The sequence below is a fragment of the Scardinius erythrophthalmus genome (genome assembly GCF_964197995.2).
Source record: "Scardinius erythrophthalmus genome assembly, chromosome: 4".
Lineage (NCBI taxonomy): Eukaryota > Metazoa > Chordata > Actinopteri > Cypriniformes > Leuciscidae > Scardinius > Scardinius erythrophthalmus.
Genome location: NC_138224.1, coordinates 10,820,948 through 10,846,401, shown reverse-complemented (window position 1 = coordinate 10,846,401; position 25,454 = coordinate 10,820,948). Strand labels below are relative to the sequence as shown.

The 25,454-nt window shown below is 35.2% G+C and overlaps 2 protein-coding genes across 7 annotated transcripts; both read left to right on the top strand.

The window, feature by feature from the left end:
• The first annotated feature begins 75 nt into the window (after positions 1-75).
• On the top strand, positions 76-25,454 carry mdm1 (Mdm1 nuclear protein). 6 transcript variants are annotated; one of them, XR_014029978.1, is made up of 16 exons: positions 86-296; positions 787-892; positions 1,116-1,408; positions 1,762-1,896; positions 2,371-2,547; positions 3,182-3,312; positions 3,518-3,614; positions 4,189-4,221; positions 5,622-5,824; positions 5,913-6,149; positions 6,738-6,871; positions 7,165-7,301; positions 7,380-7,617; positions 9,105-9,173; positions 23,568-23,651; positions 25,445-25,454. XR_014029978.1 is itself a non-coding variant. In XM_081362850.1 (15 exons), exons 1-15 carry the CDS (start codon positions 279-281, stop codon positions 9,629-9,631), a joined length of 2,118 nt encoding a protein of 705 aa, XP_081218976.1. In that variant the 5' UTR covers positions 86-278; the 3' UTR covers positions 9,632-10,847. The 6 variants fall into 6 exon arrangements, 5 of the variants coding, with proteins under 5 accessions (XP_081218979.1, XP_081218976.1, XP_081218977.1 ...); XM_081362850.1 differs by lacking the exons at positions 23,568-23,651; positions 25,445-25,454 and adding an exon at positions 9,522-10,847; XM_081362851.1 differs by lacking the exons at positions 4,189-4,221; positions 23,568-23,651; positions 25,445-25,454 and adding an exon at positions 9,522-10,847.
• On the top strand, positions 12,268-13,486 carry il22 (interleukin 22). The gene is made up of 4 exons (XM_081363025.1): positions 12,268-12,313; positions 12,999-13,154; positions 13,237-13,302; positions 13,390-13,486. Exons 1-4 carry the CDS (start codon positions 12,305-12,307, stop codon positions 13,474-13,476), a joined length of 318 nt encoding a protein of 105 aa, XP_081219151.1. The 5' UTR covers positions 12,268-12,304; the 3' UTR covers positions 13,477-13,486.

The window sequence follows — 25,454 nt, the reverse complement described above, 5'->3', positions numbered from 1 at the left end:
TGTTGTTTTTTTTTTTTGATTCAGGAAAACACAGCATTGACCACTAGGAGTATCACTACAAAAACACATGGTGCAGTAAAGCGTCATAACAAAGCGGCTTACAGCCGTGCGCATGCGCGTATCGTGGGACGCTGTAGCCCTCACCAAGGTAACAGCTCGAGCCTGCAACCGAATCTAATCTTACTCCACTAAGCGAGTAACAAAACAAAAAAAAAAAAAAACACTTCTTTTGTTCACGGACCTCTTTGTGCACTAGTCACCATTAGCTCTGACTCAAAATGACTGTGCATTTTAAGGTGAGTTATTTAAACTATCCATTGGAAACTGTTTTCTTAACACAGATTGAAGGTGCACGCGCTCGTGCGACGTCATTTGTTTTAAGGAACATAGAGCGCGCGCTGCAGAAATGCTTTCAGTTTTGATATTTAGTCTGGTTGTTTACTTTTAGGTAACCAAATATACATTCATATGAATTCTAGTAAAATATAGTTTACACTTTGTCGAAAACAAAGAGAAACTACGTGACTGTATTAAGTAACGTGTTAAACTTAAACGGTAAACCCTTTACAAGCTACTGTCGGGACTTCCTGTTATTTCTTGAAGAAGTTTGTGTGCGGATTAAAAGGCAATGGCATCAAGATTATCCAATTGTCAGCTAAGAGCTAGTTATTAAGCATGGCTTTTCTAATAAATTAAACATGTAATTTATTCTACCGCCCATTCAAATATACCGATTTACTTGTGCTATAAAGTGTACTTGTTTCTTGAATGCTCTTCTTCTAATAGGGAATCAGCGAGTATCGGAGTAAATACAAGAGTCGAACAACACGACCCAGAAGCGATTCTCCACATCGCAGGATTCGACTGGCAGGACTGTCCTCTGATCAGTCAAGTATGTGATAGATAGATAGATAGATAGATAGATAGATAGATAGATAGATAGATATACAGACAGATACATACATAGATAGATAGATAGATAGATAGATAGACAGATAGATAGATAGATAGATAGATAGATAGATAGATACAAATATTCATAAAAAATGAATAAGCTTATCACATTAATAACTTGGTTAATATTGAACTGATTGATCTTTTTCTATCATTTAAAGGAATTACTCGGGAACCCCAATTCATATCCAAAAGGAAAGTGCCATTTTATCCACCTCAGGTATCCAGGTCTTTCCACTGGGAAGGGCATGTTTCATCTCCACAGCGTCAGGAGAAGAGCAGGCCTGTCACACCTGTGCTCAGATCCCCTAGTGCAGAAAGAGAGGCGACCCCTCTAGCCCCAAGAGACCCCGTGCCACCAGAGGGCACCACTGCACCATCCCACCAATTACAAGCAGAGCTGCAAGCAGCTCGGACATCCACCACTGCTGCTGACCAGCAGAGACTAAATGGAGTGAGTCTGGTTATTAGTCAGTGATAAAAGTGTATATCGGTTCAAAGTTGAGTTAATGAGGAATAGCAAGTTATTCCCCTTGAGGAGAAGATTCCTCTGTGTTTCTAAACCAAAATTAATTACACACACACACACACACACACACACACACACACACACACACACACACACACACACACATATATATATATATATACACACATATTCAAAAGTCCAGTCTTAATATTTATTATAATATATATTTTTTAATTTTTCAGACCATAATTGGCGTATAACAATTAGAATTGTATTATTAACTATTAATACCACCATCAATGCAGTTGCAGTAATTCAGAGCTTGTATTGTCTATTAGATTAACCATGCACTGCGGAAAAAAGCTGGACTGAGGTCTGAGCAACAGAGAAATGGCCGTTTGAGCTCAGAGTACCAGCGACAGTTCATGTGGAAAACGCCTGTGGCCAATTCGCCCCTGCTTGCTGCACACGAGGTACGTCCTTTCAACTTAATCAGCACTGTCACAATTCAAAATAATTTTTATCATCACACATAGGCTTGCGTCCAGTCCTTGGCCAGATTAACTGACATATTATTTGACAGAGCACTTTTGCTCACCTGAAGTGTTTTCTTATATTTAAAGATATGAATTATTGATGCGTATTTGAATGCCTTGATTGTTTTTGTGTGCATTTCTTACCTATAAAAACACTCTTCCAGTAGATGGCAGTACAGTTTTGCATGCCACTATGTTTATTTTATACACACACACACACACACACACACACACACACACACACACACACACATACATACATATATATATATATATATACATATATATGTATATGTATGTGTGTGTTATAATTATGTTTTTATTAATTGTATTTATTTATAATTTTAAATAAATTTAATACATTTTTCATTGGACCTTTTGGTGTTCTGGATAATTTCATGTCTGTTTTAGATGTTGTACAGTAACAATAGAGCCGTCCCACCCTTCAAATCAAACCCTGTAATCATCGAGAGCGAGTACAAGAGAAGTTTCAAAGGATCACCTCCTCCAAGACCACCGCGCTTGAGGCGAGATGTTGAACAATATGAGGTCCCTCCGCTTCATACAGAGAACACAACCCCAGAGAAGGTACATTGAAATATGCACCTTATTTTGAACGTAAGATTGGATGCGGGCATTTGTAACTTGAAAAGCTTTTACTTGATTAGCTGTACAATACAGTCCGTTATGCTGCTTGATATTGCAAACTGCTATTTGCTGTCATACTATTTGAATTAATTATCATAATCATAAACAAACTTGTTTGTAGAGCAAATAGATTTACCGTTTACTGCTCTTTGTTATTCTTCGAGTTACTTCCCTATAGTTTGTAATGAATGGGAAGTCTCACACGTTCAAAGAAAATCACTTAGTTCTGCGTCACAAAATTTTGGTGGATATACATTCAGCTTAGTCACATACATCAAACTTTCCAAGTATCTCAGCATCAGAATGGAGCCGGATAAGCCAGTTTTACCAACCTATTGTTAGATCACCTGTATCATTTGATCAAACCCTGACAGACACAGTTGATTGCATGTGAGGGACAGTAACAATGTAAATGTATCCGACTATAGATAACTGAAATTCATATATCTTAATATATCATAATTTATTTTACACATGCTGACCAATGTATAGTGAGGAAGTATACATTTTAAACAATGTTTGTACCTTTGACATGGTATTTCTTGTGCTTTTGCCTAAATGCCCACCATACCAGAGTAAGAAGAAGAAGAAGAAGGAGCGACAACACAGCAGGAAGTCAAGCCCCGAAGAGGAAGTCACCTATCTACAGAAACAGGAAGTGAGGTCATCTTGTGCCCTGAGAGACCCTTCACCTAAGGCAATGAGGTGACTGTTGTATTTTTTTTTACAGGACTGGAAAAAAACAGAAACAACACAGAAAATGTATTTCATATGGCCGTTTCATGTATTTTGCATAAGCAGCACATAAGCACAACATATTTATTTTGACACCCGCATTGCAAATTTTGTCAAATTTTTTTTTTTTAATTCCACGAGTATTTACCAGTCTACCCCTTTTTCTGTTTGACAGGAAGGTAAAAACTGAGTACAGATCCAACTTCCGTTCTCCTGTCCAATACAGCTACAGAGATAAAGCATGGGTGAAGATCAGACCTGCAAAGGAGGAGGTGAGCTTCTGGAAAAAGAAAACAAATCTATGGGAACAAAATGTGCAGGTTCACCCAAAAATTGTCATCATTTACTCACCCTCATTTCGTTCCAAACCCATAAGACTTTGGTTCATCTTCGAAACACAAATGAAGATATTTTAAATGAAATCTGAGAGATTTCTGTCCCTCCATTGAAATTTGCCGCTTTAAAAAGTTCATAAAGACATCATCAAACAAATCCATATGAGTGGTTTTGTCAAAATTTTCTAAAGAAACTGAATTGCTTTATATGATGAACATATTGAATTTAGGCTTTTATTCATGAAATTCTAGTATTGAATGCTAAAGGAATAGTTTCTAAATTATTTACATCTTAAAAAAGTATTTCTAGAACTTCAGTTAAATAACGTTCAAAAGGGTGACTTAAACACAGCAAATAAAAAAATGACCAGAGGGCTACAATAGTAATTCAAGAGCAATTCTGACACCGCATGACATGAAAGCTTGAGCTGTGGTGGATTAAAGTGGCTGAGCTATTAGGAAACAGATATATAATCTCTCTAATCACTGGTCTGTGTGATTAATCTTGCAGGAGTGTGATGGTTTTCACGACTGGTATCATGAGGTAACTGTACCGCCTGTTACATCCATTCCCTAGCTGCTGCTGCTGTATCAACAGATACCTGCATTTGCTTATGTGTATCTGTTCTGTGCTGCCACATCAAATATATGACATCATTCAAACTTCGACTAAATGGTATCATCTCATATAGACCTAGACTTGAAGTGTCTGTGTGTGTGTTCAATCTGTGTATGTGTGCATGTGGGATCAGTCATCAAGATGCTATCTGTCAGCATACTTGGAACTTTGAAGTTGTCTGTGGTTTGGCTGTTTTTTTTTTTTTTTGCTTTCAGGTGTAACCCTATATTGACTTATGGCTCACTCACTGATAATATAAAAGCATAGCTAAACATTAAGGTACAGTTCATAACACTTAATTGTACTTTTATTTATTTACTTATTTATTAATTCGTTATTCATTAAGCAGTGAATTACAAATGAGGGTAGGAACAGAATAGATATGAATCAATATTAGCATATTAGAGGAGCCAACAATATTGCCCAATATCAAAAGTAAACCATAACAATACACAGCTAGAGTATAAATGAAACTGACGGAAAATAATATTTTTTGTAAAAAGATGTAGTATAATTAATATTTGTCATATTATATAATTTATCACTATTTATCAATTTGTATGAGAGTGTCACACTTTGTAAATTGTTTGATCTGATTTCTTTGTTTTTTACATGGTCAGCATCTGTCATGATGATAAATTCAGTGCTTGACTCTTTATTTTAATGTGTACGTCCTTAAAATTCGTTTGCTAGACTGTTAACCTTATCGTTTTTGTGTCATGCTGACCCTGTAAAAACAATGTAACTTGTAAGACAGAAGTACTAGATTTTAGGTTATGGTGTCAAGTGTGCTTCAATGCGTCTCCAGCAAATCTTTTATGCAAGTCTTGCCAGATGGGACAGGGGTGTCTTTTTGAGTCAGCTCTTTTGGAGCGGAGCATGACTGCCTCCACTTTTACACGCATTCTCCACGGGTTTCGAAGCGGATCTGACAATGTTGCATGATGTGAATTTATATTGATTCATCAAATTTATGTTAAGCATGTATAATTACAATATCAGGGCTCAACAATTAATTTTCCCACCTCAGAAAATTTAAATGTTTGAAAGAAATATATTTTCTTGACAAAAAAGTTTACTACTTTTAAATTATAATTTTTATTATAATTAAACAATGATTTTTAAAACTTTACGTCAACTGGCCCAGAATCTCACTGGGTCAGCTCGACATTCTTATTGTTGAGTCCTGAATATCTAAAGCAGTGTTTTGTCTATGCTTGCTATGAATTATCAGTCTTCTTGTCCACACATATTATCTGTAGCGTTGCCCTATTTTTCCAGGCTCTGATTTATCACAATTCTAAAGTTCTGCTGTTTTTCGACAGGTGCGGGAGCTACGTGAGAAGGCAGAGGCCTACAGGAAACGGGCATGGGGAACTCATTTTTCTCGGCAACACTTGAATCAGATCCTGTCAGATCACAACTGGATGTGGGAGCCTTCGAATGGCACCTCCTCATCCTCCATTGAATCTGAGGCCTGTAGAAGCACTAGTAGCAGCCCTATCATTGAGGCTCTGGACCTGGCCAGGTGAGCAGAGCTCAGGCAACATCATTCTTATAGTCAGTTCAGAGCTTTCTTTTATTAATGACCTGGTCTCTTTGGCATGTCTGTTTAGGGCTGGCAGTGCCAGGGCAAGCTCTAGCCCTGGACCTTCTGCTTCTGTGGCAGCCAGCAGGAGAAGCTCTCTAGGAGAGGACCCCACCCTCCCTGTGCAGAGGAAGTTGGCCTGGGATGAAGAAGAGGGACACAGAGAGAGAAATGAGTCTGAGATTTCACAGGAAGAGTTCACAGTTGAAAAAAATCAGTGGAATCCAAAAGATGATCATGGAAACATAAAGGAGAGAAATGACAGGTATGTGCTTGTTGTTTCTCTGAATTGTCACCTCACCTCAGTTGCATTTGAGATATTCGCGATAAGAGAACCTACCAACACTAGAACCAACATGGACATGACGATCTCATTGTTGGGCAAAAGTCTGATTTGAAGAATTTGAATTGAGTTGGCTGCAACACAGCAAGCTGAGCTGGAATTTGAATTGAAATGAAGAGGAAGTTAATGAATTAGAATTCAAAGGAATGAACACAGAGATACAAATAATATATATAAATAAGATTATTAATTACAAATTATTTAAAATAATTTAGTGTAAGAATAATTCAAATGAAAAATAAAAGGTATTATATATTTTTTTTATTTTATATTATATATACATTTTATTTATTATATGAAAATTGAATTCAAGAATAGTATTGGAATTTAGAAGTAACTTCCAGTTCAGTTCTGAAAGATGCAAAACACTTTACAGTGGGGTTTTCATAGTTAAGTCCAGCATCCTTTTGGCTAGTCTACCAAATCCAGGAGCATGGAGTCTTGCATACAAAATGTTTCTGCCTATGCCGTTGCAGTTTTTCATTCAGACGTTTCGCATATCTTTTGTAGGTTGCAACTATTGGAAACTGAGTCATCATTGGTGGTGGAGGGGTCTGGAGATGTGGGCAGATTAGCAACCCCCAAACTGAGGACCATGCAGACAGTACAAAGAACGCATCACGATCGGACAACTCCAGCCACTGGTAACAAACATACTCAACAATACTTTCAAAAGTTCAGGCCACATCGACCTATTAATAATGAATAATGTTTTAGTTTAACTTGGTTTTACAGACAGCTGTGGTTTTCTGTGCAGACGGTACATCCGTCACTTTGAACCTTTACTTTTGGCATCGTGCAACAGTTTCAATTTGATTTAATGGTTTGCAGTCAGAATGACTCCGAGTCTCTCGTTCGTTAGACATACTTTGTAATCAATTAAGAAAAAAAAAGACGAATTTTTTAAAATGTTAATATTATTTATTAATTTTATTAGGAGGAGCTTTGCTGGTCTCTCCTCCGAAGATCAAACATTCCTCCAGGAAAGTTAGGAGGAGTGAGCCACCTTTAGGAAAACCTCACTCTCCTTATAAACATGTCATAGATGGCTCTCCACAGCAGCCACACAGTAAGGTACCTGATTCTTAAGTCAAACGTGCAATATTATGTCATACATTGTCTTCAGATTTCAAACTCCATTGTATTGCGAAGGCTGAGAATGGAAGCTTGCCACGTTCCCCACCGGCTGCTGGCCTGACCACCGTAGATCTACTTCCCATGCGTGAAGATGCTTGGGCTGAGGATGAGGAAGCGGCAGACTACACCCCCCATCCAAGACAACCCAAGCCAACACAAAAACAACAGACTAGCCAATGTCACAAAGCTGCTGTCTCTCCACTTCCCAACAGAATTCAGGGCATGATGAGAAACCCGGAGTTTCAGCATAATGGTATGTTTCCTTTCAGCATCCACGGATGTAGATCTAGTGTCAGCCATGGGAGTTTTATTATGAGAAGCCTACCGATCGCAGCTTTTATGAATTCACACTGAGCCTTAACAAGCTGTAAAGACATTTATGCACGTTAGAAGTGAACATTTTAGTTTGTGCTTCAAAAATATGGCTTTATTTGATTGCGTGGTCATCGATCCATACATAGGAAGAAAAAACGGCACTCTATAAGCACGCAATTGAAACGTGACTGAGTCATTTACCAGCAGAAGGAGTAGAGGGAGGTTAGGTTCCCGCCAGCAATAGGGGGAGAATAATCTAGGTCAGTCTCCTGTTGTCTTTTTTTGTGTCTGTTAAGTTTTTTTCCACTAACGTCAGTGCATTATTTTGGTACCACTTCATTGTCCTCATGCTACCGGGTCAGATTTTCCCTGGTCCCCCTGGAGTCATTTATTCCAAAAGATTATTTAACTTCTATCAAGTGTAGTTAATACGCCTATTGATTGATGTATACTTGCGTATCTCCTAATTATGACAATTCAAGAGAACTACCATCATTTTAATTATTGCATTTATACCTCAAAAGCATTTGAAATGAATTAGTTATTTGAAAAGTTTCATTCAAAAAACATATACACAAAGTTTTTTTAAACAGTCATTTAATCACTAAAATTATAAAGATAATAACTAATTAACTCATTAAAAAATATATATGTATATATATATATATATATATATATATATATATATTCATCAAGGCCACATTAAATTGATCAAAAGTGACTTTAAAAACACTTTCGCAAAATATTTCTATTTCAAATAAAATTCCACAAAAATATTAAGCAACACAACCGTTTAAAACTGTGATAATAAGAAAGCACCAAATCAGCATATTAAAATGATTTCTGAAGATTAATGTGACTGAAGAGTTATGGCTGCTGAAAATGGCTTTGCCATTGCAGGAATAAACTACATAAAATATATAAAAATAGAAAAAATAGATTTTTTAAATCACAATAATATTTCACAATGTTAATGTTTACTGTATTTTTTAATCAAATAAATGCAGCCTTGGTGAGCAAAAGAGACATTTAAAAAATGTACCAACCCCAAACATTTGATCAGTAGTACACATGTAAAATCATTATAAACTACTGCCAAATGTGACTTTATTTCCCTGCCAGTATTGAGAATTATTCAGTGTTAAATATACAGCATTATAAAGTAATCTGCTTTAATTGAAAAACTGTAAATGTCTGAAAGTGTCAGTTGTTATATCTGACCATTGGTCTAACCTAATGTAGTTAAGTTGATTGAATTGTATTAAATAAGATATTGTTGACTTGTACGTCCAGTCAACCTTACAAAACATGTACAGCGTAGAAAGTGGAAATTACGGGATTAAGTTTCACTGCCTATGATGTTACGTTCATTTATGTAATCCGACCCATTCATTATCACAGTATCCTCTTTTGTGTCACTTGTAGGTAACCTGGGAATTTTTCGGCCAGAGCTGTTTCTGTTTCCTGAATCTGATTCTGGTGTGTCAGATAATGGTAAAATCATCGTTTTAATATTAGCAGATATTAGCAGCCATAAGCAGTTCCAGACAGTTACTTCATGCTTTTATGACTGTCTAGCAGTTTTAGTAGGAACAGGAATTAGATCAACGTGTCTTTTGATGTGGTGGGCATATCAAGAACCGCTAATGCATTTCATATCACTGGTTTCAATGATGCATGTCTGCACTATTTGTGTATACATGTTGCCCTTAATTACTAATTTATGGAAACAGTAATATCTTAAAATGTCTTTTATAAAAATTATTATATATTTTATATTTATAATGAAATGAAATACTATTCTTATATATTTTTCAAATCTCTTTTTCATATTAAATCCAGATGATAAGATGTCTCAGATCTCATCTAGATCAGCGGCCTCATGCTCCGTGGCCTCTGAGCTGTTGGGCCGCGCTCAGAGAAGAAAGGAGGATTTCTGGGGAAAGCGCTAATGTGTCAAAGCCCGTTCATCAGCTGTGCATTGACTGAAAAATAGCCATTAACTCCTCAGGATGTAAAGCTGAAATTTCTTTCTCCTAATTTTAAAAATCTGATTTGTTTTTGTGATAGTCTGGTATTTAAAATGAAGAAAAGAGATTTGTAATTTATTTTATTTACTTACATTTTTAATATGACTAGACAAGTTCAGTACAAATGATTTTGCTAATTAAACACTATAAAAAGTCTGCAAAAAAGTAATATTTTTTTTTGTATGATAAATATAAAGATGATGTATATTTCTCTTTGATACAAAATTAAATCTGATAAATATTAATATTTAATAGCTCTAGGTAGAGCAATTGAACACAATAAAACCACAATAAAACATCAGGGATTGATGACAATAATTAAATTATTGTGAGAAAAATAAGTGTTCAAATTCAATTAACAAATTCGTTGTTGTACGCATTTATTTATTCACATATTCCTGTCAGAACGCATAACAAGCGTTCGTGAGCAAGGCTATTTTAATTAGGGTCTGCAGGTCACTCATTGAATCCATACTCACTTTCAATATCTCAGCCTGGTTTAATGCCCTCACCGTCAAGTACAAATCCAAACTTGCACGAATAATAAATCAAGCCAGTAAGATAATAGGCTCCCCTCAAACTCCCCTAACAGAACTTCACACCCGGCCAGTATTGAGGAAAGCCACTACAATCACACAGGATCCCACCCACTCCTTTAACCAATCCTTTCAGTTATTGCCATCAGGTCAACGCTACAGAGTCCCACTTGCAAGGAAAAACATACAAAAAATATTTTATTTCCACGGCCATTACTACACTGAACAATCATATATAGAACACATCACATTTTTGCATTTTGCACATGTCTGTATAGTTAATGTGGCTAAGTTGTTTTGTTTTTATGTTATTTGAGCCTGCCTTGTCAAAGACAAATTTCTGTCACTTGTAACAGACAATTAAGTTTTTCTAATCTAATCTAATCTATAACACGTCACATAGCAGTATTTTCTTCACCATATTTTACATGCAGAACACGTAATTCACGGATAAGTGACTCTTATGAGCCGGTTCTTGAAATAATCATTCTAAAACTTTTGCAGTTTGCGTCAGTCTAAACCTTTAATGAACTCAACAAATCCAGTGACTTCTGAATCAACATATGACTCACTGCAAGTTTCTTGCTGCTCTTACCTGCTGTGCCACCAAAAAAAGCAAAAATATTCTGTTTTTATCTGTCTACATCACAGACATGCCTTTGTTAATATTAGGACAGAATAAAAAAATAAGAGTTATTCTTAAGGGTTATATCTGATATGTACATATACTGTAATATATATATATATATACTGTATATGTGTGTGTGTGTGTGTGTGTGTGTGTGTGTACATACCTCATAGGGCCTAAATGTTCTTTTTAAATAACTTCAACCATTCAGGTCTTTTAAGTTTCGTATTAATATATTTTTTGAATAATGTAATAAATCATAGAACCTTTCCATAGAACTTTTATGAATGAAGAGCTACTGTATGTAAAAAGAATTTCGCAAGGATAAGATCCTTGAGACTTATCTGACGTCAGTAAATTACACAACTTTCATAAACTCATAAATACACAGACTGTTTATGTCACTCTCGGCAATATACATTGCAAAGTCTGATGTAATGAATTCAATCAAATGCGCATGTTCTTTTATTGCAGTGGTCGTTATTGTTCCTGTCACAGGCGTTTGACAGCTTCCCCAAACATCCTGACAGGATTTTTTAGCAACATTCGGTTTATGATGTAATACTTTCCCTGTCGCACTTGCATCTTTCAAACTCATAACATGCTGATCAGGAAAAAGGTTATTGAAAGGTTACCTAGCAACTTTAAGTGGAAATTACTGTATGTAGCCTACATAATAAAGATTTTATGTTTGTCGCGCACTTATTAATACTATACGCCAGTGCGGGGAATTCACAGGAAGCACTCTGTCCACTTCAGAACGCTTCCTCATTCTATGTCCTTATTGCAGCCTAATTATTGGAAGATTTATTTCTGTCACACGAATTTCCGATGCAATAGTCAGCGAATATGAAGCATGCACTGTTTCTCGGAGATTCGTTTGACCTGATAAACTTCAGGTGCAGAAGGAGGGGGATTACGCCAAAGGTAAAGAGACAATACCACAATGACGTTGTGGTGATAACTGGGACAAAGCTGGAGAATATAAAAGCTCTAGAGTCACAACATGCACTCCAAATCTCGTCTGCGGGAAACATCAGTCTACATAAGAGGACATACATCACTGAATCCACCCGTCTGCCTGCAATATGAAGTTCCTAACTCTGCTTGCTGTGATGTGCTGGTGCTTTGTGCGCGGCCAGGCGATGCACCTCATGCGGCCGCGGCCCAAGCCTTTAGACAGCCCCGTCACCTGGAACGACCTCTATGTGATGACTGAACATGTACGTTTGAATGCCTCAGCTGCAATTTATATGCTATATACATCAAATATCTATCATGTTTTAACTAACTGATTTTTTATATAGATATGTAATCATATAGATATTTATTTCTTTGAAAATACAATGTATAACATTATGCTAACCCTTGCAGGCACAAAAGGATGACAAAGACCACGAAACACGACTGCTTCCAGTTTTCTCCGAGGTTATGCTAAATGTATGTGTGATAATTAACTTTAAGTAATAATTGTGGTAATAATTCTTTTACTAGTAAGCAATCCAATTTTGACTGTTACTGCCACTGGATACTTTTTCTAATTGTGAATAATATCTGTTAGATTCTAAAACATTGATCAATAAGTTATGACAACATGTTTTACATTGTTATACAAGATTCAGCTCGTTTTTTAAAGTGAATTTAATGTAACTTTGCAACTACATGTCAGCTAGCAGTCAGAGTTTTAGTTGACTGCTTAATATCCGCTAACAGACATGCATGTACATGTCGACTTATTCCACTAACCCCAACCTAACAGTCTACTAATCCTCTAATGAGAGTTAGTTGACATGTAGTTGAAAAGTTACTTTTAGTTAGTCGAGAGTCTAAATTGGATTAAAGTCTAACTAGTATCTACTCTATTAGTCATTACTATACTTATTCATTACTTACTAATACTTGTTCTTTTGCTAAAAGTCACTGTTCACTAGCTATTGTTGAGACTAATACAAACTAAGTGAATAGTTGAAATGTTGCAATTAGTTGCTAATAACAATGGAACAGATATTTGTAGCAATGAATGGAGTAATACTGTTGACTAATCAAATACATTTCAGTGGATTTCAGTTAGATTACTAAACTATTATGGCATTAAACTAATACATTATGATACTATTTGTTCTAGGAAGAGGGCACTTGTTGCATCAACACCATGATTCTGGATTACTATCTAAATCACATCTTGCATGCAGATGATCATGAGCACGTTGATAAATACCCACAGATTCGTTTTGTGAGGTCTGATCTGCACCGGGTCGCCAAAGTTTTGAAACCATACTGTGTAAGTGTTTGAAACGATTTGATATTTTTGACCAGCTGACCAACTGTTATGTGCACTGTACTTAAACATTCTGTTTTTACAGATCGACAGTGCAGAACATGTACAAGTTAGGGAATACAAGGAGAGATTTAGTGCCTTTGGACGTAATGTAAGTTGATGTTTTTGTTTTGTATTAAATTAGTGAAAAATGTGTTGTTCTGCATGCCTTTAATATCCATTGTGTTTTTTTCTTCAGAGTTTGACACTAGCTCGTAACAAAGCAGTCGGAGAGGCGATTATTCTCTTCCACTACCTTTTTGAATCCTGCTCTGCAAGAATGTGACTTGGAAACCCTCCTCAGCAGTATTGGATTCTTTTTTTTTTTTCAGTATTTAAAGGATTATTTATTTAATGGATATATTTATTTTAGATATTTATTGTATGTTATATGAAGTTTTACAAACGGCATGGGAACTGTGCTTTCATGCTATGTGGTGTAAGGTCACATTTGTGGCTGCTGTTGTGACTGACTTGGGCTAAACATCCTAAGACAGTCCACTACAAAGTAAATGCATTGTAAAAGCATTTTTAAAAAAAGTAAAAATAAAAAGATTATTAATTTAATAGATTTTTTTTGCAATATATTAAGTTATTTTTCTGCATACAGTATGAGATGTGTGTTTGTTTTTTAAATAAAATTTATATATTACTTATCTTACTTGTTTCTGCTTATTTCACAGCATGCATATCCAAAGTTTGTCTTAATATCAAAGTGTTAGTCAGAACAACCCCATCATTCTTTCATATGTGTGTTAAGAGGGTTGCTGAAACACCCCCTAGTCTAGTGAGCAAGACTAGATAATAATTTTAAGGAGATCAGCTATTTGATTTGGAAAGTAAATAAAATATTATTCAACTATTTATTGCAGTAACTTAACTTATATGGGTGGCTGTTAACACATTTAGTTAACCCTAAAATGAAAATGCAATGGTAGAATGGAATAGAATGGTACCATGCAAAACGTGTCGCATATTCCAAGTGTACTCGGGGTATACGATATTGTTTGGTGAAAAACAAACCAAAATTTAGTATCTAGGGAGAATTCAGGTAAAGTGGGCCATTTAAGCTTGGTTGTACTGTGCACAATGGGTTTACACTTTACAAGCATAGCAATGGTCTTTAATTAAAGAGACACTGTTTCTTTAAATTATGCAATATGACACTGGTGGGTGTGGCCACACCTCAAAGGAGGACTTGTGAAAGGTAGAAAACCCTTTGACAGGATTTTCATTTCTAACTTATAAGATTGCTCACTAAATATAAACCAATATTACTGTAACAGTTCCTGTTTTGTTTGTTACTTCCGTTAACAGGGAATACATTACAAAGCATAACATTTTTTTAAATGTGTTGGTTTTCTTGTGAGGTGTTTAAATATTACAGGCCCACTTTGGCTGATTGTGTTAGATAAAGTGTAAAGTGGCTGACCTTCAACCTTCAGTAATTGCACTCAAATCCATTTAATAAATTAATTCATTGTCATTCACTGTTTATTTTATAGTTCATTTAATTCTACCCCACCTTAAAATAACATTAAAACATTTATTTCTAACAGGCAAAATGCTGCCTCTATAGTGTAAAAACAGAACAATGGTAGTTCTGTTGTCTTGACAAATAATGCTACCTATAAGATTGTGCTTAACCAACCACTGTATTTGCATTGTTTTAAGGGTAGGTTTGGGGTTTGGATGTTAATAAGGCCTCAAACCATGCATGGTAGCACAATCTGATAGGTACTGTATCACAAATCATCAGAACATGGTAAAAGTATACAAACATGACAAATAATCATATTATGTGCCCAGAAAGCCGCGTCTCAGCTCATGCATACTGAATTCAATTCTCTTTCTCGTCTTATTGCGCTTGAACTGACAAATTCACAAAAGAATATTTCAAAATGCCCGTCTTGGTGAGTATCCTTGTAAACATAGTCGGTAATCGGTGAAAGTAAACAGTAGAGAAATCAACACATCAGTAGCCTATGTATCAGTTGCCTATAGTGGATCTGTGCATTAGCTTTTAAAGTGACAGCAGCCTAATATTCCTGCTGCCATCTGTTTTTAATGTTAATCAAACAACAAAAGACATCTCATTGCTCTTGACTGAATATCTTTTGTATTACTTTATTCAATTTATGTACCTGAAAACTGCCATTAGCCTGAAAAGGACTGTTTTTTTCACTTGTATCTTTGTAATAGGCAAAGGGTGAACCAACTTTAGGGTAAGGCCATAAGGAGATGTGCTTCCTATTTTATATTTGTGACAAGTTTTAATAGAATGTCATGCAATAGTTTTAAGTTACACATCACCAAGCAACAACCTTCCGGCACAAACTCTGTTTACTTAAATTTATATTACTTAGGCTAGTAGTTTTAGCTGTAGTATCAAAATTAGAATAGAGAATTGTGATATTTCACTGGTATCTAAAAATTTGAACCACTGGCCCAAACTTTTTTTCAACAAACTCAACCCAATATTTAAAAAAAATTACAAATGCAAAGAAAATATAGGTGTCGGTATCAGCAAGTACCATAGTCCTCACTGCCTTTGATATCCCGCAATCCTGTGCTTTCCATTCATTTGAGATAAAAAATGTAGATGGCATCTGAAAGTTAGTCAGTTTGTGTGTTTTTGACCAACTTTTTCCACTTTTGATGTTTTTTCTAACATGAACTATTATAGTAATTCAACATTTGCTTAATCACCAAAGCTCACTTTATATTGTTCATGAATTTGTATAAACGCTGCCTCTGAATCCTGTCCAAAATCAGTTTCATAAGGTACCTTCGTGCCCAAATGCTACCCTGCGAAGTCATTCATAAGGCAGCAAGGCAACAAGTCAGCTGCCGATAAAGCTTTCATACGCAGCCTCGCTTTTGCCTCCCGTCCATGCGCTGTCTCCTCGCGGCTTCTCTCGTTTCAAGTGTTTCACGGGATGTGGTTGGCTGTTCACTACTGATGTCAAACTTTCATGTGCACATGCTCCATAGTTATAAACTCAGGATCAAAACAGTTGACAGAAAAAAAAATTATCAGTGTCACACCAACAAAGCCTGAATGGATTGGTTTGGTTTTGTCTACTCGAAACTAATCCAGTAACCCTGCGTTGTTCAACTGCCACCCGGTTCCCGGTTTGGTTTATCTTTGTTTGTGTTTTTTTATATAAACTTTTCTGCAATTGAATCCTCGCGCGTTCTCTTCCATGCTGCTTAACATTGATGTAGAAGTATCAATTTATGATTGGCAATTTTTGGCAATTTCTTTTAGAAATAATGTGTCGAGAACATTTTACAGACCAGATAACTTTGAACAATGTTCTATTAAAGTTACTGAAAGGTTTGTTAAGTTTGAGAGAACTTTGCCAGAAAGTTTCTAAAAATGTTCCCTAGCTGGGTATACAAACACGTTTTAATATTCATTTGTCTGAACAATTCTCTGATGCCCTCTTTGCACATGCACAATGTGTATATCATAACTGCGTCACCCAACAACAAAAAAAGGTTTGCATGCATACTATATCCTCCATTCTATAGGTATGAGGAATTGTGAAATTCCCAGGAAGTGCCTAACTGTTGGATACTTTACAAAACTTACAAAACCTTTAAAATATTTCGAAACTTTAACGTGACCGAGGCAAACATACGAAAAATGGTGGAATCCACAGGATAATGAAAGGCTCGGGAATTTACAAGCTCATATTTCCTCGTGTCTATTGTTTGACATGTATAACGTGCGCACATTACGTAGACTGAGAAAAGTGAAAGTTGTTCAAGGAGCTGGGGTATTTTTAGCTCTCACCTCTGATTTTATCAGATCTTGTGGTTGAAGTTGAGTAGTATTGTCACATTGATATTGGGAAGCTTTTTTCTCCCTTTCATTCATACTGAATCATGATTCAACTCAACTGAGCTGAGCAATTTAACTGAGACGGGCTGGTCCGTCGGGCTAGTTCTTTCCCCCTCTGACTCAACTGTTCATTGTAACTGTTTGCCTTTGGATGGTGTGATCGGTATTTTTATACTGCGGCAGCTCTTGAGAATGCTTTCTGGGTCAGGTTAAGTTCTTTGCTGAGTCTTGTAGGTGCTGACCTGGTTTGAGCAGGTGGTTAAGCCCTCTGGAAGAGGGGGTTATACTTTGTCATGGTAAAACGGGTTTCGGTAAATGTCGACAATCACCTAAGTTGTCACTAACCTCTGCTCCAAATTTGCTGGGGGATCTGCAAAAAAACTTTTTGATATTTAACCATTTATTTGCGATGAATGCATGTCTGACATCATTTTAAATAGGGCCTAATTAAATTGTTTTAAATAATGAATGATGTTTTGTGGCTTAAAAACTATATATATATATATATATATATATATATATATATATATATATATATATACACACACACACACACACACATATAACTTAAGTAGGGTGAATTCAGGGTGTGCAACACTTTTTGCCATTGAGATGACTTGCAAAAAGTGTTGCAATCAACCTTAATTCACCCTATAAGAAACTAAGAATATATTATTCTACAACACTGACATCATCATTTTTGTGTTTTGTATGTTTCAAAAATTCTCACAGTATTTTTCCAATAGCTTAACAGTTTCAAGACACAGTTCACACCAATTACATCAAAGGAAACAATGTAGGTTTGAATGCATCGCAACACATTTAACGCTCTCGCAACCTAGATTTCATCGTCCAGTAATCAATATGCGAGAGGCTTTCGTCACTAGAATACAAAAACCACAAAAGCAGGTGACTGAACCCACAAGGAAAAATGAGGGCTAAGCATGCAATCCAAAGCGTTTGAGGTAAAAAAAAAAAAAAGTGTGATGTATGACTTTTGATGAGTGTGGGAATTTTTTTGACAAAGAATGGACCTATAAAAGCTATGAATGCCAATGGTTGTTGAAAGCACACTGAACCACTGTACTGTACAGACTGTACAATACAATTTTCAGCCCTCTCTGAAACCGAATCAGGATGCGGATCACCTTGCTCGCCTTCTGTTGCTGTGCTCTCCTGTGCTGCTCTCAAGGCCAGATGCAGGAAGAGTGTCTGAATGAGCATATCCCACTGCATATGATCAAAGAAATGATCAATACTTCAAAATTCTTCCAGAAATCTCTAGATGTAAGTATCCTAATTCATACAGTTACGATATGTGCATTTAAGAGGGTGACATGCATCACAAATTTATTTTTGTTATTGCAGAGGGACAATAAACCCTTCCATCAGATATTAGGAAATCTTAAAAACTGCATCAAGGTAAGATAATAGTTGTGCATTATTTACCTATACACCTGAACCTATACAGAAACTTCATAGCTATTTTGAAAAAAAAAAGTATTATAATAAAGTAAAAAAAGTACTTGTTTATATATATATATATATATATATATATATATAAATGTGTGTGTATGTGTGTATACGTATTTTTACATGTTATATATATAATTATATATATATATATATATATATATATATATATGCATATAAATGCACAAACATTTTATGTATATATTTGTATACATTTATTATTATTTATTATGTTTACATTTTTACATTTACACATATAATATATATATATACACACACACACACACACACACACACACACACACACACACACACACATGTTATTTTTACATTATATATATATAGTGTGTAAATGTAAATGTACATTTGCCTTTTTGGAGGGCATGTTGTCACACTATATGGAGAAAGTCACAATAAAAACTTGCTGTTAGAAGTAAAATTTAAACTCTTAAACAATTATGAAACAATTAATGGAACAACAGTTAATAAATTGTATTGCAAATGCACCAATTTGCCCCATCATCACTTTTAACTCTTTGTGCTCCTGTGACAACTAGCCCCGGTCTTCCCTATTCATTTGCCATTCAGAATAACAAAATATGTTGGGCAAAATAAAATAAACTGTTCTGCACACCAGAAACTGAACGTCGCTGACTTAAAACGCATCCTGGAAATCTATGATGAACATGTGTTCCAAAAGTTGTGGAAGAATAACACTCATCAGTCGACAAACAGGTTTATGGATTCTTTCAAAAGGCTGAGGGGCAGTATGGAGCACTGTGTGGTAAATATACAAGAAATATAAAAGAAAATATACTTTTTTAAAAGTTATTAAAACTAAAAGGAAATAACAGAAGATTTATGTTGCCATAAACAAACAAAATTTTCATGCACATTTTTTTTACTGGTTTATTTTTACTTGACACAGGTGACTGAAGGCATACAAACTCTGTCATCCTGCGCAAGAGAGAAACTTAAAAAACTTGAGAACACTTTTATGATGGTAAGAGACTTTTTTTATCTGTTTGCACTCTTTGCCTTATTAGAAGTTAACTTGTGCTTAGTTTATTTAGCGTGCTAAAGGATCAAGTTTTTCAGTGGCCAATACCAATAACTTTAGTTGGGTGGCTGGATAATACAATTTAGTTAAAGCGATTAAGATTGAAATGCATACAAAAATTTACTTAAAATTCACATTCAAAATATTTGTAAACCAATTGTGCGTTAAACACAAATCGATTGTTGGTAGATCGGCCAAGTGGGCACAGTAATCAGCCAATGTCAGGCATCTCAAAATGATCAAATATAATATAGATGAAGAATATTGTGAGAGAGGGGCCAATGACGTATATAATAATTTATTCAAAAATATTAAAAAAAAATACAATTCACACATTTAGTGACTTGATTACACCTCTTCTACAATGATTGTTTTTTTTGATTGCTTGATTGCATGTTTTTTTTCTCATTTGTATATTAAAATGTATTTTCATAAAAAGTCAGGGTAATACAATTCTTCTAATATCATAATCAAAGAAAAACCTTTAAACAGCTTAGCATAATCTTTTAATATTATTTATTTAAAAAAAAATAATTAAAAAAAACTGCTTTACTACTCATATAGGCTAATTAAAAAAATAATCTGCAAAATCAGATATGTAACCAACATGCAAAAAAAAAAAAAAAACATAAAACAGGATATGATATCATAGAGAGGACCAGACCCTCATTATATATAATTTATAAGTCTCTTATAAATATCAGATAATTTGTAGTGCTGTCAGATCGATTAATCGCATCTTAACATAAAAGTTTGTAAATATATATACTATGTGTGCGTGTGTGTGTATACATATACAGTATACAGTACGTATACACACACACACACACTCATATATATATATATATATATATATATATAACTTTTATGTTAGATGCAATTAATTGCGATTAATCGATCTGACAGCACTAATAATTTGACTTTTTTTGACAAGAAAAGTTTAGTTAAGGTTGTAAAATATCATGTAGAGTAACTCCTGAAATATATAATATTTATTAATTAATAATTTATGAATGGATGGATAGATAAATAGATAGATAGATAGATATTTTCACTTTTCTTTATCGTGGATACTCATCACTGACCCAGAAGCTTATCTCTATCTATGTCCATTGCATTGTGATTTATGAGTTCTCTCTGTTTTTCATACACAGCCTGAGCCAGGACTTCAAATTAAAGCAATGAGAGAGTTTCACAATGTTTTGTTCTGGATCGTCTCATCCATGGAAAGAAGGAAAACGCACAAGAAGATTCAGTAGTTCTCCGCACTGGCACAGAGGAACTCCGGATGCAGTAGGAGTCAGACACATTTGTACGCGCACACTATCACTATCCAGACACACACCCTGCAGTGGAGGAACCGGGCTCAGTTAACACACACACACACACACACACACACACAAAACACAGTGGCTTGAGTCATTAAAAACATCACTCCTTCTATCAGTTATCAACAGACTGCTTGCAAAGGAGAGTTGTTTGACTCCTACACCAGCCATCAAGTCACATCCTGTGAAAGTTTCACTGTTGCACTGGACAAGCCAAATTCTAGTTGAATCCAATACATCTCAGGGAAGCTATGGCAATTTTTTTTACATAGCAAAAAGACCCGATGCTTACATGCACCGGTTAGACAAGCCAAGGATACGGATATTTTGCATCAACATTTCGGCAACTTGGCATTATGAACAGCAATCTGTATGCGTATTAAAATTAAATGCATTATAGTTTAAAGAATACAGAATGATATAGTTTAGAATAATTGAAGGCATATTTATAATTTTTTTGTGATTGTTAAATTTCAGATACATAATTTATTTTTGTGTTTTATTTGTTTGTATTTTTGTTTATTATTTGTAAAGTATTATTTGAGCAGTTTGAAATGTTAAAGGGGAAATGAGAGCTCTTAAAAATATCTAATATATTTATTTTATTAAGTTATGATCAGGCAGTAGGTGTAGGCCTTTCATTCTCTCAACTGCCAACTCAAATTCTTCTCCCAAAAGAGAAAAAAAAAGTGTGAGTATTCTGTAAGTGTCATATATTAACAAGGTTAGCCGTGTAATTCATTAATGTGCATTGCTGCCTGTGATGGAATATTGTTTGTGAAACTTTAAAATAAATAAAATTTAAATCAGCTTGAGAGGTTCCCATTGTGCTTGTCTTGTTTCCACGACCAAAGCTTTTCAATGGCGCTCCGGCGTAGACTGTAAATGATATAGCTTTCGGACGGGTGGTGTTCGGTTGCATCTAATTACTGTTAAGAGTGCTAAATGTGACTAACTTTACATAGTCTACACAGTATCAAAGCACTGCACATAATAACTGCACACTTGGCACACAAGAAGACAGAATCATACTGACACTGTATTATTCGCCCAGTCACTTTAGATTTTAGACTGCACTGTTGGCTCCCTCTCGTGGCTCATATTTAGGTATTGCGCTCTCTGCTGAAGTAGAATATTTGCCAACATTGGTAAGCACAGAAGGCTATGTGCAAGCAAAGCATTCAGCCATAACATTTTAGTTCAATAATAATCAAATAATGATCAAAAGTTTATAATATATTCTTACTCAAAATAGGCTATTGCACAAAAACTAAGACTATTTTAGTCTGCAATCATGTTTAAAACACTTAAACATTTTTTTTTTAAAGAATATATATATATATATATGACTAACATTTTTATTTTTCAAACAAATGTAACCAATCCTAAGGCAAACTCTACCATCACTGTCACTGTACACAGCTGCAGTTCCTGGAAGTTTTAGCACCGTGAAGCGCGACCACAAACGTCTCTCTCGCATCGCCACCAAACAACCCAACCTATGCTCAGTTCTGGTGCAACGAAAGGGCAAGGGCATGCATATGCATATGCACACACACACACACACACACACACACACACACACACACACACACACACACACACACACACACACACACACAAACACGCACACACACACGCACACACACACGCACACACACACACACACACACACACACACACACACACACACACACACACACACACACACACACACACACACACACACACACACACACACACACACACACACACAAAATATAAAAATACACTGTTGTCTTTCTTAGACACAAAAGCTCCAATAAGCAACTGCTGCAACTGCTGCATCAAAACTGCAAGCTTGGAGTTTCAAGAGTTTGCCAAATGAAGTTTATACTCACAACAACCAGCCAAGTCCTTGTATAGTTAGACACATTTACCTGCACAACTAATGTGTTAACTTAAAAATTGTAACTTATCACTGTGAAACGACATATTTATAAGAGATAAAGAGATATGATGTATAAAATGACATGATGGTGAGTAAATGATGACATTTTTGGACAATTTTTGTTTTTTTGGGGGGTGAACTACTTATCTCTTTAAAGTGAAAATTAAATCATAATTTACTCACCCTGGTGTTGTTCTAATGCCGTAAACATTTCTTTCTCTAATGGACCACAAAAAAAAAAAAAAAAAAACATCCAGTGAATAGCGACCAGCATCAAGCTTTTAAAAAAAAATGCGACACGTGCCATGTATCCCAAGTTTTCTTGGCGATAGGGTTTGGTGGAAAACAAACTGAAATGTAATGTATTCTTTAATGAAAATTCTGACCTTGGCTGTGGCGTTCTATGCACGGCTATTTGACGAGACTATTAGCGCCGTAATTCACTCCGTCTCACCAAGAAAAAGCACACATGTTGTCAGAAATCAAGATTAATACAATCCATGTAACATGTACCTTCTTCTCTGAGGTGTTCGTCGTACCTAGAACAAATTGTATCGTGTTCACATCTGTCAACTGCCATTCTGACAATCATCAGACAAACGGAGTTCCAGTCTGAGATATTTAACTCTGTGAAAAAAGTTCACGGATACTTTTTTGGGGATTTCTAGGTGTTGTATTTCATGTCACGTAAGCTATTTATTAACCTTGATTTCTCACAACTTGTGTGCTTTTTCAGGGCCTCTCGGAGTGAACTGCGGCAAATAAAAAATTCTCCTTTTGTGAACCGAAAAAGGGCCTACGGCATTAAAACAACACCAGGGTGAGTAAATTATGACTTCATTTTCATTTTAGGGGGAACTATCCCTTTGAGTTTTGATACATTTTCTTCAATACTATATCCACAAATTAGTCTGTAAGCTTTGAAGTGACTTAATAAAGAAATACAAATAAGTATTAAGGACTAAAGCTAGTATATGAATCGTAAACGTCAAACCATTATCACACATTCATTTGATTAAAACTGCCTTATTTGAATGGGTGAATTCTGCTCTCCTTATAACTTTAGCATAAAACTCATTTCACCATAAATGCTTACGTAAATTGTAAATTGCCACCTCAAATCCTTCTTACAAAAGAGGAAAAAGGGGTGAGAAGTCGGATGAATGGTGACTCCAGTGCTCAGAAGCAGCAGTGCTAACCTGACCACAGCATGCTCACTGGAAACTCACAGTTAAGCTGCTACGCAGATGGAGAGGCTGCGGAGGAAACAGTTAGGTCATTGACTCAGTGACTCAGTTACTATACATCTAAATCGCTCTTTTCCAATAAGGAGACTGGAGAGTCCTTGACTGGACTTTTTTCGCTCAGTTTCTCTATGGCTGTCCAATACTTAAGTTTTTAAAATGTATACTTCTCAGTCAATATAAATGAACAGAATCACATCTGATAAAATGACATGGTTAAACCTTGCAGTGACACAGTTTCATTCTATCTTGACATACGGATGGTAAATGTTGGGGTCGGATGTGTATTGTGTGTCACAGAAATGCCCACTTGTTGAAACTATTTGAGGTCTGATTGGCTGGTGGTTTTAGTGATTATTGTTTAAAACTGCTTAAAACTTTAGAATATTATGTCATTAATGAATCATACACACAACATGTGTATGAGTAACAAACGAGTAACACAATATTCATTACTAGTAATCATTACTAATAGATTAGCATGATCTTCACTTTTGCATATTATGCACTAATATTTTGCTAACTATTTTACACTAATTATGCATTATTCAAATTAATTTTGAAACTGTTTCTTAGTTGTTCTCTGGTATACATGATTTTTTTTTAGTTATTGATTAGCTAATAGTTGATTAAACTGCATTCTGCTTTGTGCTATTACTTACTAATTTGTTAATCATATAGTTTATACTTAGTTAATATATTTACTAGAATGCATATTGCATTACTCATTTGTTCATGTGAATTACTGAACAGTAATTATAAAGTGTTACTGAATTTTTTAACAATTATCATTAAAACCACCAGCCAATCAGACCACAAAAAGTTTCCACTATATGGTTTCCACTATTCCACTTAATAGTTACTAGAATGCAACTCATGTGTTGCTGTGAAGTTGTTTATTAATGACGGAAAAGTTTTCTAAACTGTTTCCTTTTTCATTGAAATTACTTTACTTTTCTGAGCTATTTTTATACTCCCATCCAGCTGCTCCCAAAGTGACTTCTATGTAAGTTCATTAAGCATAGTTCATCACATTTACTGTATGAACATGATCCACAAATAGTTGAAAATCAGAAAATGTCTTTTTTTGTCATCATTTTGAACAACATTATCTTGTTTTATTATTTGAAACCTAAAATATACCAAATTCCCTTTTAAGGAAAGTCATATGGCGGCCATATTTGCAACACTGTTGCAGCTATTTGGGCATCTAAGATCAAGTCCTATATACTTGAATGGGGGAAACCTAAAATCTCAAAAACTGCTTGCCTAACTCACAATTAAATAACATATTTCAAAACAGCAACAAAATCTGCCTTGAACAGTCCCATAAATGTTGTTTCTTATGCTCAAAAAAAATTTTTTTCAGGCTGGACCAG